At 40.5% G+C, this 20,063-nt stretch overlaps 1 protein-coding gene across 1 annotated transcript; it reads left to right on the top strand.

Moving 5' to 3' along the window:
* Positions 1-1,677: 1,677 nt before the first annotated feature.
* Positions 1,678-19,136, top strand: LOC134615704 (fetuin-B-like). Its single transcript, XM_063460292.1, has 8 exons — positions 1,678-1,743; positions 15,140-15,383; positions 15,759-15,872; positions 16,095-16,182; positions 16,355-16,521; positions 16,849-16,959; positions 17,273-17,359; positions 18,376-19,136. Exons 2-8 carry the CDS (start codon positions 15,168-15,170, stop codon positions 19,096-19,098), a joined length of 1,506 nt encoding a protein of 501 aa, XP_063316362.1. The 5' UTR covers positions 1,678-1,743; positions 15,140-15,167; the 3' UTR covers positions 19,099-19,136.
* The last annotated feature ends 927 nt before the right edge of the window (positions 19,137-20,063 follow it).

Genomic DNA, 20,063 nt, shown 5'->3' with positions numbered 1-20,063 from the left:
GCAAGGAGGTTGCTGCTCGAAAAGCCACTTTGTGATTGCTTTGGTCTCTAGCAGACTGTCACACTCACATGTAGTCGGATAGCTTCAAAGACCAAAAAAGTCTATGCCAGGAGTTAGAAAGACTGGCAAAAAAAGTTGCTCGTACTCATGCTGCCCTGACATCATGCCAGCTCATTTTGGGGATGGCATACCCACCGATCGGTTTTCTATCGCCCATTTGCTGGGAGTAAGGGCGCCCTCCGTTTGCGAGGTGCGCCTGCTGCTTGCTGCACAGGGAGGAGAGGGCAGGGTGGCGGGGGATTCTCTGGCTGGCTGGAGCAGTATCTAAAAACAAACTCGCAAAATAAAACAAAATAAAAACAAACCAACAAACACGAAAACACCAGACATTATAATACAGACTTTTAACCTGCACCGGTGTTTTTTCGAAATTCTATACGTGAAAAGTGAGCGCGAGAGCCCTCGGTGCGCCTGCTCACTGCTGAAGTCAAAGTAAACTTTATTGTCATCTCCGCTACATACAGTCCAGTATATAGAGAGACGAGACGACGAGGCTCCAGTTACAGCAGTGCAAGTAAACAAACAATAAATATAAGAAGAGTCAGAAAATAAATATACACTTTAGGACCAGGGGTAAAGGGATCAATAACAATTTAAAATTTATAATTTACAATTTGATGATTTAAAGTCTCACACACAACCTGCCGAAAGGGGAGGGGGGGGGCGGCTCTTTCCAAATAGAGCACATTTCATTCATAATGTTGTAAATCCAAGCCCATTTTGTATTCATGATTTGTTCCTGGGTTGTGCGAAATCCCAGAAATAAACCCTAGACAAAGCGAATCTGTGAACTAAGGTGTAGGTCTGTAATGTTGTGGTGAACCTCAGGTTGGGGGATGGGTGTTCATACTGGAGTGCAAAATTAAAACCAATGGAAGATGAACAAGAAGAGTTCAAAGCCATCAGGTGCAAAAGATACAGCAGGTAAGCAGATGTGTCATTGAATAATGGCAGGTCATGTATCCTGAAACAATCAGAATCATAATCAGAATACTTTATTAATCCCTAAGGAAATTATGTGGGTTACAATTGCTCCAAGAAGTAATTGTAAAAACAGTAACAGTAACAGACTAAACTCCAAACAATACATTATGTTACAGATTTTACACATTTAAGAAAAAGCATTAATATATACAGATCACTCAGTTCTAAATATCAAGGATTAACAGAGATGATTATAAATTAATATCAAGAAAATTGACAAGAATATTACAGAGTAGAAAAGAGCGTGTATAAAAAGGGTGTAACTATTGCAGTGTTTACAGTGTGTTAGATGGAGGAGTTGTACTGGGAGATGGCCACAGGCAGGAATGATTTCCTGTCTCGTTCAGTGGTGCTTTTTGGTCATCTCAGTCTCTCACTGAACGTGCTCCTGTGACTAGCCAGTACGTCATGGAGTGGGTGGGAGGTATTATCCATGATTGTCCTTATCTTGGACAACATCTGCCTCTCAGACACTTCCCTGACAGAGTCCAGCTCCATCCCCACAACATTACTGGCCTTGTGGATAAGTTTATTTAATCTGTTGGCATCTGTGATCCTCAACCTGCTGCCCCAGCATGCAACAGCATAGAGGATAGCACTGGCCACAACAGAGATACAACAAGATAACATTAATTAGTAGGGATAGTGAAGAGGGGGTGTTCGCCCAGGGCACGAAACAGGCTAGGACCTCCACTGCTGGTAAGGATACAAAGAACCCAGGCTTAGCTCTGGATTATCATTGCTTTCTGTTTTGGGTTAAGTTACGCTAATAGTAAAGAGGACTTTCTCCAAAAATTCTAAGACCTATTTGTTTCTCCACTCTGGAAGCGGCTTTTGTAGTCTGATTTTATCCCTTGCTAAAATTCCAGTCTCTGTTCCATTCCTTCTTTTGCTTATAGCAAATGTAGAATTTTTAGGAAATGCCTACACTGATAACAATCCAGTTAACACAATGCAAGTTCCTACATCCCAGCTTCTCCGGATAAGGTACCATGACAGGAATGCTTGTTTAATGAAAAGTCATAGCTTGCTAAACGAAGGATGTTTTTTGTGGCGTTACTGTAAACTGCAAGTACTCGAATTATAAATGGGTTCCTCAGGAATAATTGTGATGGCAGTTTTTATTATTCACTCACAGATGACTGTGAGCATATCGAACCCAAACAAAGCGGTAGACTTTTCCAGATTCTGCTAAATGACCCTTAGCAGCAAACTCAGAGTGTTTTGTGCAAAGGAAGAGAGAGCGCTGCTATAGTGATTGTTTTTAGACACTGTCTGCAAGTCAGTCATGACAGGCCATAATGAGCTGTGAAGAGGCTACGTGTGGAACAACATGCAGGTTCACAATCAAAATCACTCTTCCTGGGTGGCCTCAATCACTGCTTTCATCTGACATGGAGACAGCGCTGATGGATGAGTCACTGAGCTGTGTGTGTGTGTGTGTGTTTCTGTGCATATAGAATCTGTGCGATGTTGGACAGTTTTAGCTTGGCGCTGTGAGCCCATCTGAAAATGTGTCAAATGATGTAATGCAAGTAGATCAACACAAGGTCGCACTTGGTCGATGAGGTATTTTTGGCCTTCTTGTTAATACAGATATTGGTTAAAAAAAAAGAAGACATCTGTTGAAAAATATTCCACTTGCTTCCTGTCAAACTGATGTTTCCCATGTGCGCTCCACAGAGTTCACAAAGAAAAGATTTCAAGTATGAATTCTTGCACGTCCTCTGTTGTTGATTTTTTTTTAACTGTTTTTATTATTACAACTTGTTAGCCTAACACCAAAAACAATCTTTTGTCTGTGCTCAACAAAGCTTCACTTCAGCTCTGAATTGGCTCCTGTTGGCTGGACACCTCTAATGTTTGTTGACTTGGACACTGCACTCACCGCAAATCTCCTCAACACTAATTAAAGTGTCAATGGTGCCATGTGAAAAAGTCCATTTTAGTCACTCTCACAACTGATAACTCCATTCCTCTTTGTACGCACGCGTGTTCTCTCTTTCTTTCTTTCTCTCTCGCTCCCTCTCTTTCCATAACAGTGAACTCATTCTTTGTGCATACAATGAGTTCACAAGTAGAAAGAAAGTTTGAGCCAAACATTCAAATCAAACAGTCTGTGAAACTGTTACTGCTCTGCAACCTGGCAGATGACGATATAAACACACACATAATTTGCACTTAAATATAATCTGTGCTTATGTCATATAAACACTGACAACTGCAGTCAAGACTGACCACAGGCCCCTCTGGAGACGAGCTTTAAGACTGTACGCTTGCAGACTGCAGCCTCGAAGTGTTTTCACTGGTTATAATGTCCCCACCAGATCACCATGTTGTAGTTACAGGCCACAGCTGTTCCTGAGGCATGGTATGTGTAATAACAAAAGCCAAGGTCTCATATCACATGAAGGAAAAGGGATTCTCTGTTTACTGTCAGAACACATATGGTGTATCAGGCATTCGGCAGAATGTTTTTAATAATAGCAGACTCCCTGTCAGACCTTGTATTTCTTCTTTTCAGTGTAATATTTATTGTGATACTCAAAACCAAAAAAAGAAAGAGGTAGAAAACAATTTGGTGTCCTGAGGCTTGGTAATTATCTAGCTCCAACTCAGGTGGCATACATTTTTATTGTGTACCTGGGGCCCATCATGACCAGCTAAAGAGGTGAAAGCTGACAAATCCTACAAAGTCCTGGCAAATCCTGGAGGAAGAAAATGTTTTATCTCACCTCCATAAACCAATACACAGATTATAGCAATTCCAATGAAATAATGTCAGTACAAAAACATCCTCTTAAAATATGACGTGGTTTCTGGCATAAAGTTTCAAGGGTAAACCATGAATTGTTTTCAAAAGATGAACATAGGCACTGTGACAACACCAGTCTATATTTTGACACCTGGAATAGTTATTCAAAAGAAGTAATGTATTGTTACTTTTCTTAAAAGTAATCCAGTATGTTACCAAAGTACTTATAACAGAAAGTAGTTCATTAAACTACTTATAATTTAAAATGACCTGAAAAGCACTGTCACATAATTACCAGTTAACAATGTGAAGCTGAAGCTACAGTCCCGCACACCAACACAAATCCCTGTCCTAATGATGACACACATAAACTCTTTCTTTTAATGTTTATGTAAGAGCACAAAACCAACAACAACAAGCTGAACTGAAAACCAGCCCAATGATACTTTAAAGCGGTCGTCACAGTGATACTGTAGAAACAGAAAAAGGTAGGAACAGAGACTACAATCATGGCTGCTCAACACTATCTTTGTTAACAGTTGAAGTTCAAGCTCTGGCTGCTGGGCTGGGTTCGGCATGCATAGTATTAGCATGTTAGCAGTATATAATGCAGTTGTTTCTCCCTGGATGCAGTTTGCACTTTACCATTGTTCCACCGCTCCACCAGGTCCCTCAACCTTTCTTTCCCGATGTACAGATAGATAAAAAAAAAAAAAAAACCTTTGTAACACAAATAACAACATAATTGTAATTAGTGTAATTACTGTAACTAAAGTAACACATTACATTAGTACATTACTGAAAAAAGTAATACAATGTAATTACAGTAGCGTGTTACTTTGTAATAAGTGATAAGTAATGAGGTCTTCACTCAGTAAAACTGAAACATAAACTTCTTGTTCTTTCGAGTTTAACAACTTGAGTTAATGAAGGCAAGACCTAGCATACTAATCAGCTACAACTATCTAAGTCAGGCCATGTGGAGATATCATCTGAATTTCAGGAGCGGGACCACTCCTCCTTCACGCCCCCTCCGGCCTCAGGCTATAAAACCCCCCCTTCTCCAATACCTGCTGTTCTCATTTTCATGCCCCCCCCCCTGCCCCCCCCCCCTTTTGTTTTTCTTTCCTCTCTTCTCCTGTCCTCTCCTCTCTTCCTTTCCTCCCTTTATTTCTCGTTAGTACATGGGGTTCTGCCCGGCCCGAGAGCCGTCAGTCCCCTTCAAGGCCTTCCCCAAACCGCAGCACTATTCACACTTCCTCATCCCTCATTGCCCATTATTACCAAGGAAGTGGTCCCTGCTAGTGAACTATCAATTAAAAAAAGCCAAGTCTCTAACGATAAATGTTACTAATAAATTGGTCAGTCATGAAAAAATATACTCACCCAAGAGGGAAACTATCCCTATAACCTCCAAGTGTTTTTTGAACCAGGCTGCAAATATTACAGCTGATCATAAGAGTCTATGTGCAAACCTTAAGTGGCCAGTCTAGAACATGCAGTTTCTGACACTTCATTCTAGCTTCATTTTACAGCCCTTGAGATTGCCACTTAGACTCAGCTTTATTCTTTTAAATCAATAAATTGCACAAGAAAAAGCTTCTTGACTGCGTTCGCTCATAATTAAAGTGTGCCTTACAATTAATACTAATGGTTTAAAATCATCAGCTCTACATCATACAATGGAGTGCTTTCACAACAGCAGCATTTTTATTCACACAGTTATTGCTAATGGATTGGAGCTCAGGAAAATCTATTTCAGCTGACACTCACTGAGCCTGTGTTTGTCTGCTTAGTCGATATATTGGTCTGTGAAATTGCAATTGAAGTTATCTTTGCATGCATGTGCGTGCAAACTAGCATGTGTCAGACCGTGTCTTCGTGCATGTGTTTGTCAGTTCACTGCCGATTAAATGGTCACACAAAGTCCTCCATTAGCGAGTCATGAGGTGTGTAATTTAGGATTTAAACTGCAGTCAGTGTTGTTGCCTCTCTCTGTTTGCCATGGAAAATACTATTTCAGGCCATTTCCTCTGAGTTGTTCTTCACTATCACACTTAAGGGCAAGGACAAGTCATTGTACACAACAGTGTAGATTTAATCTGGGTTCAAACTTGTATGTGGTGATATAAACGGATGTATGATTTTAAAAACATTTTTAAAATAACAGGTTTCTAATTAGACACAGCTGATTTAGATAAAGACAGGACTTTAAGCCACATTAAAACATCTAAATGAGGGTCGCGGTACAGTCAAATGCTTCTACGTTTAGTGTTTTGTTAAGTGTTTAAGCTCAGTATTTCACTCTGAACTGAAAAGCAGAAAATAGCAACTGGAACATATTGTTACTTGTTATGTAACTTAATGGCAGCATTAATTTAACAATACTCAAAAAACAAGAAAAAGAGTAATAGTTATACCTGATCCATTGATGCACTTTAAGACTGAAACGATTGTTTTCCATTTTAAGTTAACAGGCCAATTTAATGCATGCATATATTATTAAGGTTCTTCGTGGCCAGTCAGTAACAACATGTACTGTTCTCTTTTTAAAAGCCTCATTAAAGTCAGACTGGGGGTGTAGCTGTTACATCCTTTAAAGGAAATTCAACAACAGAATCACATGGCAGAAACCTGCTGCACTGCTTTTTATGGGTTGAAACTTTCAGTGATAAAAGTATTCAAATCTTCTTCTTGGATGTACCACCACTAATCATTCTTACTAAAGTTATAGGAGAATTAATAATAAAAGGCTCAAGACATGTTAATCAGTGTTAGACAACTAGAGAACGACAAAACTTGAAAAAGCCCATAGCTGCTATGGGACACATGAAAGGAACCAGGTGCTTTTTATCCAGTTAAAAGAATCTGCAGTCTCACCTGTACATATGTATGCACAATATTCGCTGTTCTTTAACTTCTAATTCGTGTGGTTATCTATCTTTCTCGAGTTACTTGTGCAAGATACAGCAAAAGTTATGCAAAATGCTGAAAAATACTTTTTTTTTCTCTGCATTTATTGTACTTCCATCAGTATCCGTGAAGCTGTCCAGAGCACTAAGGAATGGTAACTAATGTTAATGAATTCAACCAGGACCACCAAGTCAGATTACACCTTGCCACAAGTGTTTCCCCTTGCACTAAGAACACTCTTCAGGTGTCTCTCATTATATAAAAACTGTGTCTACTGCAAAGCACTGATTTTATCATAGTATTTCAGTCCTCCTGGCCAATTGTCTCTTTCTCTCTCTTTGTACGTGTGTGTACACACTCTGTTTTTTAGATGTGGGCCCTCCTCCTGCTCTTACCTGCCAGCACCTGGGCACCTGAGCTGATTGCCTCACCTGATAGCATTTAGGGAATCAGCTGCTCCCTATTTAAGCTGAAGGATGATGTTTATTGTTGTTAACAAAGAAAGAGTCAGTAGAATTGGCTGTTCTTTGTTGGAATGTTGAACAACTTACCTTCTGTTTTGTACTGCGCAGCACATCAGGACCTGGGGTGTGAGTTACCTGAGTGATCGAGTGAAAAGACGATTTCAGTTTTGTGTGATGGGCGTCTTTAGTAACTAAGAAGTTGGAGCTCAGACGGCTCGGAGTTTCCACTGGCGCGAACAAGATGAAGATCTCATTGTCTTTTTGTTAAATAATTCACTGTAAATAAATTCCATGAACTTCGTCATTGTGTCTGCCTATTCAGTACTTTCAGAAAAAAAGCTCAGACATGGCAGAACAATCCCTCCAGAACTCTGACTGTGCAGACTGCGCTCCGTTTAGTCACTTTCTCACTATCCAGACACATCTTCGGCACATCTCAGGGAAGCAAGATGCAATGCTACAAAAGATTGTGGAGTTGAGTGGCATGTTAACCTCTCTCTCTTCCCTTCCTGTGCAAGTCTCTAAAACACCACCTCCAGCAGCTCCTGCTCTGCCATCTTTGGACCCTCCGGAAAGAGCCCTTCCTAATCCAGAGTTTTTTTCTAGTGAGTTGGAGAAGTGTGGGTGTATGTTTAGACAGCAAATTTCCACATATGCCTCTGGAGGGGCCAAGATCACCTTTAGTATGCAGTTACTGCTTTGTCCTTAAGTAAGTTTAGGTCAGTATTTGATAAAGGATCAAGTCTGAAATGGACAAAAGATGAGACCCTCCATCCTTGCATTGGTTTGCGCAGTCTTAACAACATAACTGAAAGATAAATATCCACTGCCGTTACATCCTCAGCTTCTGGACCCTGCCAGGGGCCACCATCTTCACAAAAGTTGAGCTGCACGATGGTTACCACTTCATTCACATAACAAAGGGAGATGATTTGAAGACCACCTTTAACACGCGGGGTATTTTAAGTGTTTCACTATGTTGTCTGGTCTAACAAATACCCTGGCAGTTTCCCAAGCAATCATCAGTGATGTACTTCATGATTTTCTAAACTCTTTTGTCTTTGTTTATCTTACGACATTCTCATCTTTTCTAGAAGTTCTACAGAGCATCATTTATATCTCAGGTAAATCCTCCAATGCCTGCTAGAGAACAAACTCTAAGTCAGGGGTGAGAAATGCAAACTTCATGTCACATCTGTCTTTTCTGGGGTATATTATTGAAAAGGAGCAGATAAGAGATGATCCAGCCAAGTTTCAGGTTGTTGTGCACTGGCCTGTTCCTGCCACGTAGGCATCTGCAGCGTTTTAATGGGTCTGAAAATTTCTGCTGCTGTTTCAACAGGAATTACAGTAAGGTTGCATTATCTCACTGCTCTCACTTTAACCAAGGTTCCTTTTAAACAAAATAATGGTAGTCAAAAGGCTTTCTCAACATTAAAAAATCTGTTTACCACTACACCCATTCAAGGTTCAGATCTATCAGGTGCAAAACCAACAGACTAAAGAACAGCTTTAACCCATGGGCTGTCAGAACCATAAATACAAATTAAGAGTGTAAGCAGACCTCTCCCATACAATCATTCTGTCACTGCTATTTATTATGTTGCTGCCATTTTTTGTTTTTTTTTTTTGTTTTTTTTTCATGCAATATTTTGTTCCTGTGCAATATTTTGGTAGATGTGCAATTTCCATCCCTATCCTTAAAACCCATAGCCCTTCCACTCTTATTTATTATTTATTATAATTTATTACGATGCCCTTGTACACACCCCCACAATGCTTCCTGTAACCCAAACATAGTGTACATAGTGTTCTTATATTGTTTTTCTTTTTTCTTTTTTTGTATATAGTTTTCTTTACCTTCGCACCTTTGTGGTCTTGCTACCTAATTTCACTGTGCAAGAAACTGTACAATGACAAAAAAAAGTTCTAGGTTCTAAGATCTAATTCTCCCTCTGCCATGCATTGTGGGCTTACTCACTTGGGAGGTAGAATCTTTGGTTAGGAATCCTCAAAAGTATGAGCCCGGTCCTAGGGGTGGTCCTGCCAACCGTTTGTATGTGTTGTCCAGCATTCGCTCCTACGTCATCCACTGGGCCGATGCCTCCATGTTTGCTTGTGCCATTCTTACCACAGTGACAATCTATCTGCTTCAACACCTGTTCTGATAGCCAACACTAACCAGATGTTTGAGAGTATGTGTCTGCATTTCAAGTCTATCCACATAATAAGTCTGGAAGCTCTCCGCTAGCTGGTCTGCTCCACCCTCTTCCAACTCCCTGACAGCAATGGTCCCACATTGTTTTGGATTGTCACTTGCTTACCCCCTTCTGCTGTTGATACTGTCAAACTCACAACAATAGACTGTTTTCCCAAGGCTGTACATTTTGTTGCCTTTCCCAAACTCCCATCTGCTCCCAGACAGCTCAACTCCTTGTAGAACACTTTTTTTGCCTTGTATATTAATGCAATTAATATACAAAGGCTATTCACACTTTTGGTAAATGCATTTTGCTGAGTAGACAAATTTAAATACAATTGTGGCGGGGCGTGGTTCGTCATACATGCCACAGTGGTGCTGAAACCCAGGAGGTGGCATGGCGGAACTATGACTGGAACAGTCAGTGGAGGCGCTGGCCCGAATGGTGGCCACGGCCACGCAGCGGGAGCAGGTGGCGGTGTTTCGCTGCCAGGGGGAACAGCTGCAGTGGTCCTGCACCTATCTAGTTGACTGTGAGCCTCGGCTCACGTCCTCGCCTGCTGCACGTCCTCGCCTGCTGCGCGTCCGCCGCCTGCACAGTCTGCCCCCAGATCCCGCTGAACACAAAGTCGATTGCCGCTGGACACACGGTCGGCCCCCCGATCCAACCCTTCCCTGCCGGTGGTCCATGGGGTCGGGGACACCAATGGTCGTATCCTGATTTCCTCTCCCGTTCGTGGCAGGGGGGAATAGGGCTAGGCCAGAAGGCTCCCCGGATTAGGTCGGGCCGTGGGGGTATGTGGCATGACTGCAGGTGAGGCTGACACACCAGAGCTCCATCAGCTCATCACGCCTCCCCAGTATAAAACTTGCCGGGACCTGAGGTTGTGGTCGATGTTGTTGTTGTGTGGGGGACGCAGCTGAAAAGCTGCATCCATGTGTTAGAGGAAAAGCAACCGGAATAAAAAGGTTAAAAGAACAAACTATGTGGTCTAGTCAAGTCCGTCATTCATGCCACAACAATTTATTTATATATTTTTACTATGTCCATTAATTTTTAAATTTTTTTCCACATCTAGTTTTAAATCTTAATTAGGTCTTAGCCAATGAACATTTCATGTACAACTCAGCTTATTAAAAGGAAGCTAATTTTGGTTATACTGGAGTTAACCCGTTATTGCTCTTCCGAATAGTCCCACATTTGTGTGCCAGTTATATTCATATTATTATCCTGATTATAAGGAGTTTTAAAACATTTAAGTTTTCCTCTCTGATTGTCTGGCAAGTGTCCAGGAAACTCATACAACATAAGCAGAACAAAAGCACTGATTTACATTTCTTTAGTCACTGGTAAAATTAGTTTCAGAGTAAATAACTGGCATGATAAACCGGGAGATTACATCACCTCTAATTTATGAACTATGCATCATAGTTCATAAATGTAATAGATTTTGACACTCACTCAAACTTTGTGCCAGCTCTGTGTGCATTTAAATGTGAAAAGAGGGTTTTTTGGATTGTGCCAGACAGTCTATATAAGGAGCCAAGCGGCTGTACTGGAATACCTCAGATCAACATAGCTTCTTTTCCCAGTCAGCAACATTGTAAACACTGTGACAGTGCTCATTATAGCAAACTGGAGTAGAACAATCAGAAAAGCTATGGGATGTTTCAGAACTAAGGGCGTATTAACAACCGTAGCTTGAATTCTGAGGTTCTGTAAGGTTCTCTGTGCTGTGGATTATTTCCTTTTATACATTAATCTATTTCATCAATTTTATTTTGGGACAGTGTAGAGATTTGTGAGACCAAAAGCAGAATGGAGAAAGAGGTGACACAACAGAATTTAAATCGTGTGTTTTGTTCTGTCTTTTTAGGGAACTGAAACCTGCAGTTCCTCTTATGGCCACTTGAGACTAAAAAGGAAAATCAATCCCCATAAACTCCCATTTAGCAATTAAATCACCTTGTTAGCAATTTATTAGAAACCTACTCATTTGTTGTTAAGGCTTAGTTAGGGGCTGGTAGTTTTCATCAGTGTGTGTGCTGACACAGGTAACTGCAGGTGATAGCTATCTGCTGTATGTTTCACCTCTGCTAATTTGAGTCTCTAAGATGGACTCCATAACATAGTCCTCTTGATTATGTTTGTGCCTTTAGGAACAACAGAATAATCTGAGAAATTATATTATCTGCTGTGAGATACAAACCATTCAAATTTATGTAGCATTTTAATAGTTTATTAGTACTAATTAGCAAATAGCTGTGTCTGTAAATGTCAAACATACATGGAGGCATGAGGGTTAAGAAAGCTTGCCAGCCTTCCCTGGTAGTTTAACACTCCACTCCCTTGTCTAAATAAAGAAAAAAAACTGTATGGCAGTTACCAGAAATGCTCATGCTGAGTTTTCATAGTTTGAGTCCACAAACTATTGGGTGACATCAAAGTGGCTAGAACCATCTTTTACACAGTCTGTGGAGGAAACAGACAAGAAAGTCAGTTTTTTCATTTAATGTTTGCATTAAACCTTTTACAGCATGTGTCTGAAATATTGCACCGGTCAGTAAAATCCCAATGAATTATATCTTACACAATATGAAGTGTGGTTCCAAACAAATCCAGGTCTGAGCATGCTGAAGTGGTATTACACACTCCCTGTGTAACCTGTGAGATCTGAAAGACAGATGAGATAACCCTTCTCTCTGTGCCAAGAGCTACAATTTTTCCTCATCTTCCCCCGAAACCCTTCTCTTTCTCCTGCACAGGTTATAGCCTTATAATATGAGTCATTGTTTACAAATCCACTGACCCTTGACGTTTGAGATCTATCTAAATTCTGACTATGTGAGACGGCGACCTTACACAAGCTCTCTGTAAATGCAAACAAATCCCACACATTTGTCATACTCGATGATGAGTAGTTTTGCTGACAGTTCAAAAACAGTCAGAAAAAAACAGGTTTGTTAAAAAGCTGTTCTACCACCATAATAGCTTTAATTCTCCTTAGCATTGAGTGTCCAAGTCGGCTGGAAGTCCCATTCTTCATTACGACTGAGGAAGAGATTATCTTCATGCGCTCACCCTGTGGACTGAGGCTAGTTATCAAAGACGAGTCCTATCAGGATACAAGTGTTTCCTCACATTTTAAAGGTGATCATTCAGAACAACTTGATGTGCCGGGCCTTACCCTGTAAAATAAGATGGACTAAAAATATGGACTGACACTAAGACATGAAAATGCACCCCAAAGCATATAGGCCTGAATGCTTGACCCTAATATTGAGGGAATCAAGTGGTGAGTTTTGTTCTCTTTGTGCGTGTCACTCACTTCCTCAGCTGCTGATGACTCACTTGACCGTATCAGTATTTTTCCACACATCTCTGTAGAACATTGTCTGTGGTTTTTGCACCACAGGGTCTCCAAATCCACGTTTTTATAATAAGGGGTTGACAGACTACATCCGTATCACGCATTATTATAATTTTTAATTAGAGTTCTTAATTCAACAGTCTGATTACAGTCTGCAGATTTTCTCAGGTACCTGAGGAAGCTGCTGTTTTGTGCATCAAAAGCATTAGAGTCAGCATATATGCGCTGCTGATTACGACTTCCTACCTATTTATTGATGTCTTTTCAGTAGATCTGGATGCAGATGTTGCTTAGTCACTGTTCCCATTGAGGCATTGGCCAGGGGAACAGTCTGTGATTAAAGCTCCTGCCATCTGTGCCCTGACAAATGAGCCTTCTTTCAAAGTCACTGAGATGATTTCCTCCTGTTATCAGGATGAACTGGGCCCACTCAGTTGGCCAAAGTGATGACTGGAGTCAAATGTTTAATTGTACCTTGCATCAGAAACAATTGTGTTTCATCTTGTTTTATTTCAGGGGTTCAATAATTTGACACTTTTTTTTTTATAGATACAATTTTTATTTTGAATGTACATTGCTGCAGTATCACACCCACGTATATGTACATATACATATACATACACCACTAACTAAACATACACATGGTAGACTATTCATTAATTCTTAATGTCTTTTGTGTCTTTTGATAAATGCTGAATGATGCATTTTGTGCTGCGTCTTTAAGTGCAGAATAGCTTCAGACTTATGACCAGTGTATCCAGGACCTCAGTGTGCAAAATGATGGTCTGATATTGCACTATACTGTAGCACCACCTTGTGCTTGAAATAAGATAGTGTGTTTCAAGAAACTCAAAATTTCATTCCTTAGTATGTACTTAAACACTGCAGGTTGTTATGATTGCATATTCACCTATGGAATACCTCTGCATTTTCTCTCTGAAACATTTGCAAACTTACATGAAAGTAAGTCCAGAATTCTTGAAGGACATTCCAAAGATCTTCTTTAAATGGTGGCTGCTTTTTGTCCTGCTTTGTGTCAAGATGATCCCACATGACTTCAATAACCCTGAGAGCTAATTGTTTTACTAATAACTCTATGGATATCACCTTGTTCTTCCAAAAATACTACTTTATGCTTGTCAAAGGTCACATCATTCACTGCAGCTAAAGGAAAACAAGTAACAACTCATTCCCTTCAGTGGGATTCGGGGTCAAATTTAGTAACAGGGGTAATACACCTAAAGTCTCATCTTCCATTTCTGCTTCAGTTTATCCTCACAGCATCAAGTAAAGACCAAAGAATGTTAGAATGTTAACATAACACTTTAAATACCTTACTTGCACACACTGAAGAGGGAGGCGTTCACTGATGTAATACTTAGATTATTTATTCTGAAAAATGGTTCAAAAAGCATGTTAAGGAAGTGAATATGATCAGTTAAGAAAGAGTGGGGAGAGGATGAGATCACACAGTTTAAGAATAAATGTAGAGCTATAAAAATGGCAAACTGCATGACCAAAGAAAGCAGACAAATTCATTCATTCAGAATGGGTTTGTGTGGCACTCTGTGGGGCTATGCTAAGTGTAACAACACAAATTTAAAAACAAAACCACTTAGTTTAATCTTAGGAAATTATAATAAACTAACAACTAAAATGTTTAAGCTTTAATTAAATGAAAAACATAACTGAAAACATATTGAAACAATAATGTGTACTTAAAAGGCTAAGTATATGGCAATGTCTTTTATTTTTGTATTTCTTAAATATTGATGCATAGGTTTAGTGAGTATTCTGGGATGTCTATGACTATGTATCAATTCTATTTGCAACATGCTGTCCTTGTATGTTATGAAGTTCTTGCTATACATACACTGCTTGTGTTTCCAAATGCAGTGGAAAAAGAAGATAGTTTCAGTTAGCCCCACTGTTCTTCTGTGATTTAATCAGACAGTGGTGACCTGATATCGCTTCAGTTAGCTGATATGAAGTTGTACAGTGATCAGTAGCTGCTCTGATTACTCTCCAACATTCTTTGTCTTTTTAGATCATTGACTGCTGTGGTCCTGTATCTTGTCCATGCTGTTTGTCTTTAACGAACATTAAGCCTTGTCCTTAATCTCAGTGGCTAGAGTGGAACATGTGACTTTAAACCCACTGGCTGCACCCATTGATCCCAAAGAAGAAAGACTCTTGAAAAGATGATTATATCTCAGCTAATAAGCTCCATTGTGCAGTCTGGAGAGTATTTGACTTGTTGCCTGATAGATGAGCATGACTTATATAAGGAGTTGGGGTCAGTGGTTATATTTACTTTTTACAGGAGGAGGAGCTGTGTGTGCGACAGTAGCAGGATATAAAATGTGACCTCTCCACTGCACATCTCTTCTAGAAGCCTGTGTGTGACCGTGTGTACCACCATGAAGACCTGCGTGCTGTTATCACTGATGCTGGCGTTGGGTTGTTTGACCATCAATGGTGCACCAGTGGAGCGTGGTGACATGGAGCCAGGCTCATGTGAAGATGCATCAACAAAAGCAGCTGCTGAGCTGGCTCTTACCAAAATCAACCAGGACAGGAAGGAGGGCTACATCTTCAGCCTGCACCGCCTGTCCAACGCCCACATAAAGAGACATGTAAGCAATGCTGCTGCTTGCAGTATCAAACCAGTTCAGTTCATTGCATTTCTGTTTGTTTACTGGGACACTTTTAGTTTTCAATACAATCCAGACATTTAAAGTGTTGTGACTGAAAAGCGTTTGGCTGAAATCTGGAGACAGAGCAGCAACAGTTACAGCGCAATTGCACAGAAAGATGGGCAGAAAGGAACTATTAGACCTGCAACACTAAAAAACTAGTGTTTGTATTTTGCAAGGGGTCAAGCTTACAAATCAGGAGATTTCACAGATCTCGGGAAGTAAAACCAGAAACTGTTGTTAAATTCTGTTAAGGTTTTAATGGCTGTAAATGTTTGTGTTTTTGATAAAACTGTATGTGTGTGTGTGTTACAGGGAGAGAACTGTGTGGTCTTCTACCTGACTCTGGATGTCGTGGAGACCAAATGCAGCGTTCTCAGCAAGAAGGACTGGAAGAGCTGTGAGACTCGTCCCACTGCAAACATGCCGGTTAGAAAAGACACACACTCTGCAAGTGCATGTACTCACACTGTTCTGCTCAAGGCTTTCTTGAGTAGCTGTTATAATAAAATTGTGTTCATTATATTTTTATTTTCTTAATCGATAAGCAGTGTTTTATAAATTGTAAAATGCCTTAATAGAATTTTCAAAAATGTAAATAAAGGTCTTTTGTTATGTACAGTACAGTGAAATATATATTTCTGTTTGCAGGTATATGGACAGTGCAAAGCTGCTATCTTCATCAACAAGGTGCACAGAGTGGAGCGTCTCTACAAATACAACTGTGTTATCAGACCAGGTATGAAAATTACTGCATCTCTTTGTTTCACCTATTTCCAGTTTTCTTTGCAAAACATTAAGAAATGACGTGTAGGGCAACACTTGGCACTACATGTCAAAATCTGAGACAGCGCTTTTTTTGCACACCACAAAATGTATGAAAATTTGAAGACAATTTTTGTTCTACTCAGTTCCTGCAGCTAGAGTACATGAGATGTGTCCTGACTGCCCAACTTTAATTCACCACGACAATAACAACGTTCAGAAGACTGTGTCCCACTCTCTGGAAAAGTTCAACAATGAAAGCGGACTCGCCAATCGTTTTGCTCTCCTCAAAATCTGCCGTGCTGCAGCAGGGGTAAGCTTACCATACCTCCAAAAGGAACATCAGCACATGTGACATAATGTATCCTATCATCTTAACTTCCATAACACACAGTGTCAAGGCTGAGAATTTTGTGACTGAATTTCTGACACCAGAGATTAGTTGAAATCACACAAAAATATCCTTCTTAGAGGTTAATCTAAAATCTTTATCAATAAATGACTAAATACTGGCTTTCCATCAAACCTCATGGGCCTGCTTTTCATGTTCAACAGTTTTTATTCCCACCACTCTAGATTACTTAATAATTCCCCTGCAAATGATTTTCTCAATTAAACATTTGTTTATTTGTGTGTTCAGATGGCCATGAGTATGTATTACAATGTGGAATTCAGCATCCAGGAGACCATCTGCCGCAACAGCGCAGAAGCAACAGCTGAGAAGTGCCCCCTCATGAACTGCGAGTTCGCCGTGAGTCAAGATTAACACTTCACAACTTTTTTATTTTATCTGAACTGAATTTCTTAAATGAGAAATTTTGATCAAACTGCTTGATGAAATTACTCCACTGTGGCTTCTCCAATCAGGGGGCTATCAGTTTTTATCACTACAAGCAAAGTCCTCTGTTTACAGTCAAGCCTCGAGCAAGGATGTGTTCTAGCTTTATATTACTGGCTAGTTTGCGTCAGCAGGAGATTATTCCTAGATTCAGTTTTTCTAATTCTTAAACCTTAGTAAAATGGGCATTCCTCTCTGCTCTTTCTTCCTCTTTTTCTCTCCTCAGCACAAGGGCTTCTGTAAGGCATCCCTCTACCACTCCCCCACTAATGATGAAATCATCGACATAGAGTGTGAGATCTATGAGCCTGAGGTAAGTCTTATCAGGATATGATCTCTGTATTTTTTTTTAACATCTTTCAATAGTACAGAAAAAACATACAGGATGGAGTCTAAAATTTAAATTTATTAGAATTAAACCTTTGAAACCTTTGTCTCCCGCTTCTGATCTTGAACAAATGAACACAAACTGTTGACTCTAATTAGGAAAAACTACAAAACAGGGAATTTGTGTTTGTCCTAGCTGTTGGTTGCTTCCTTTATTGGACAGCAAGTCTTCCTCTGTATGTCAAGTTTTATTTTGATTTTTTTATCTGTGATGTCAAACACTTTTTTTTCTTCCATAACGTCCATCATACTTCTACATACAACCTGTAAACTGTTATACCACAGGAACCAGAAGAATTTCTCCGTTGCTTAGTTAGTGGCAGGTTTTACTTTGAAACAATGGTGCTTGGTAGGATGGTGAAAAGCAGGATCCAGCTAGTCAACCTTACACAGTGTCATCTTTACAGTCATAACATTTAAAGTAAAAGTTGATACCTTTTTTCTGCTCTAGACTGTTTCAAGCTCTAACATTACAAAATCGGATGATACAGCTAAATTCTCACCAGGGCAATCAAAATATCATTGAATGATTTGATTTAATTTCCTTTCATTTTATTTATATAACACCAATTCAAAACAAGAGTGACCTTGAGGTGCTTAATGTTGTAAAATAAAGACCCTATGATAATAAAAAAAAAAAGCAACTACAACAATCACCAACAATTACAATATAGGAGTTTTCATCCGGTAGTCACTATAGATTATGATCAAATCATAGAATCCTTATGGGGCCATTAGCAGAAGTTCAGATTGTAATTCTTCCATCTTGACTTTATTTTTTTTAATACCTTTTTCTTAAACATGTGTAAGACAGCTTCATTTTCTGGTCACCATTAAATTTGCTCCCACCTGAAGGAGGTCAGATTTTGTAAGCACTTATTCACAGGGTCACTGGATTTTGCTTTACTGTAATGTACCGTATACTCTTTATCTCTTCTCCAGGCTGCTGAGAGAGAGAAGAAGCTCCACCTGCTGGGCGGAGAGACTGACCACAGCCACAATGACACACACTCACACAGCCACGAACAAGACCAAACACACGACCACGTACACGATCACACCAAGAGCCATTCTCATCATGACCAAACCCACAAGCATGCTGACAACCACGATCACCACCACACACATGACCATGCCACAGGCAGCACACACAGGCACGCTCATGACCACTCCCATGACCACAGTCACAGCCACGATCACGTGCACACTCATCACGACAAAGCACACAACCACAGCAGTGACTTTCCCAACCAACACCACGACTACAAGCACGCTGAAGGTGTGCACACCCATGAACATGACCACGAGCTGGCGCTGGACCACGATCACAAGCACGGTCACCTGCATGAACACGAGCACCACCACCATCACCACGAGCACGAACATGAGAACACACCCCACGACCACCCAGAAGGCATGGTGACAATGCTGCCAGCTCTGGGCCAGCCTGTGACCCTGCCTTCCTTCCCTGATGTCCCTGCTGGTGGCCCTGAGCTCGGAGTCACTCTACCACTTAAACCCGACCCCCAGATTCCTGGAGAAATGGAACCTGCCGTCGAGCCCTTCCCAACCTCAGTCTCAGACCAGTGTCCTGTCCCGAAGGCAGGACGTGACCTGGTGGAGAAACTCTTTGCTGAGGACGCTTTTTTTATGCTTGCTGTATAACATGGCCTATTAGATGTACACAATGACTCAAGTGTAACAAAGAATGGAAAACTCTATGATATATGATACATTTGCAATAAAAACATTCACAGTCATTGTAACACATCACTTCTCACGTGTCTAGCTTCTTATCCTAACCATCAAAAATGAACGCCTAACCCTAAACCCTTGGCCTAAACCTAACTGTAACGGGAATGACGTACCTGACCACATAGTTCGCTCGTTTAACACACTTTATTCCCGTTTGCTGCTCTCAGAACACTCAGCTGCAGCATTTCAGCTACAGTCACACACAACAACAACAACCAAAACTCCTCAGGTCCAGGCCTGTTTAATAGTGGAGATATGATGAGCTGTTCGAGCTCAGCTGTGTCCGCCTCCCCCACAGCTGCGCCACGACCCACGCCCTGCCACACTAACCATAACCTAATCCAGTCTTTAAATCTGACACCATTAGCCGTTTCTGGATCCAACTTCCGCCTCAGGTCCCAAAGTCAAATGAACACTGTGGCATCACTGGGGGTTAAAAACTTTCTAAATCTCTTGATCTTTAATGAAATGATCGGCATTGCTGCTTTACCAGGTGTAAAAAGTACAGCTCTGCTATCACATAAATGAAGACAGAAAGCTAGACAGCAGTGACTTTTCTAGTGTTACTGAACTTGGACTAGCTGGTATACAATGATGTGCTACGTGGTAGCTAGCTACACAGCTATTAGAAGTTAGCATAATATTAACACATTAGCACAGTGAAGCTGGAGGATGAACGCTAACTTTTTTCCACTCGATAAAAGTTAACGTGAGGGTTCTAAATGGTTAGGGACAAATGCAATCACATGGCAGTATCCTGAAAACGGACGGAGAACAACCAGAACACAATACAAAGCATTAAAACATGTTAAAAACATAACAGCCTTAATAAACGTAGAGTAGTTTGAACCCGGAAGCAGGGTTCATACGTCATC

The sequence above is a fragment of the Pelmatolapia mariae genome, linkage group LG17 (assembly GCF_036321145.2).
Source record: "Pelmatolapia mariae isolate MD_Pm_ZW linkage group LG17, Pm_UMD_F_2, whole genome shotgun sequence".
Lineage (NCBI taxonomy): Eukaryota > Metazoa > Chordata > Actinopteri > Cichliformes > Cichlidae > Pelmatolapia > Pelmatolapia mariae.
This window is presented reverse-complemented; position numbering and strand designations above follow the sequence as displayed.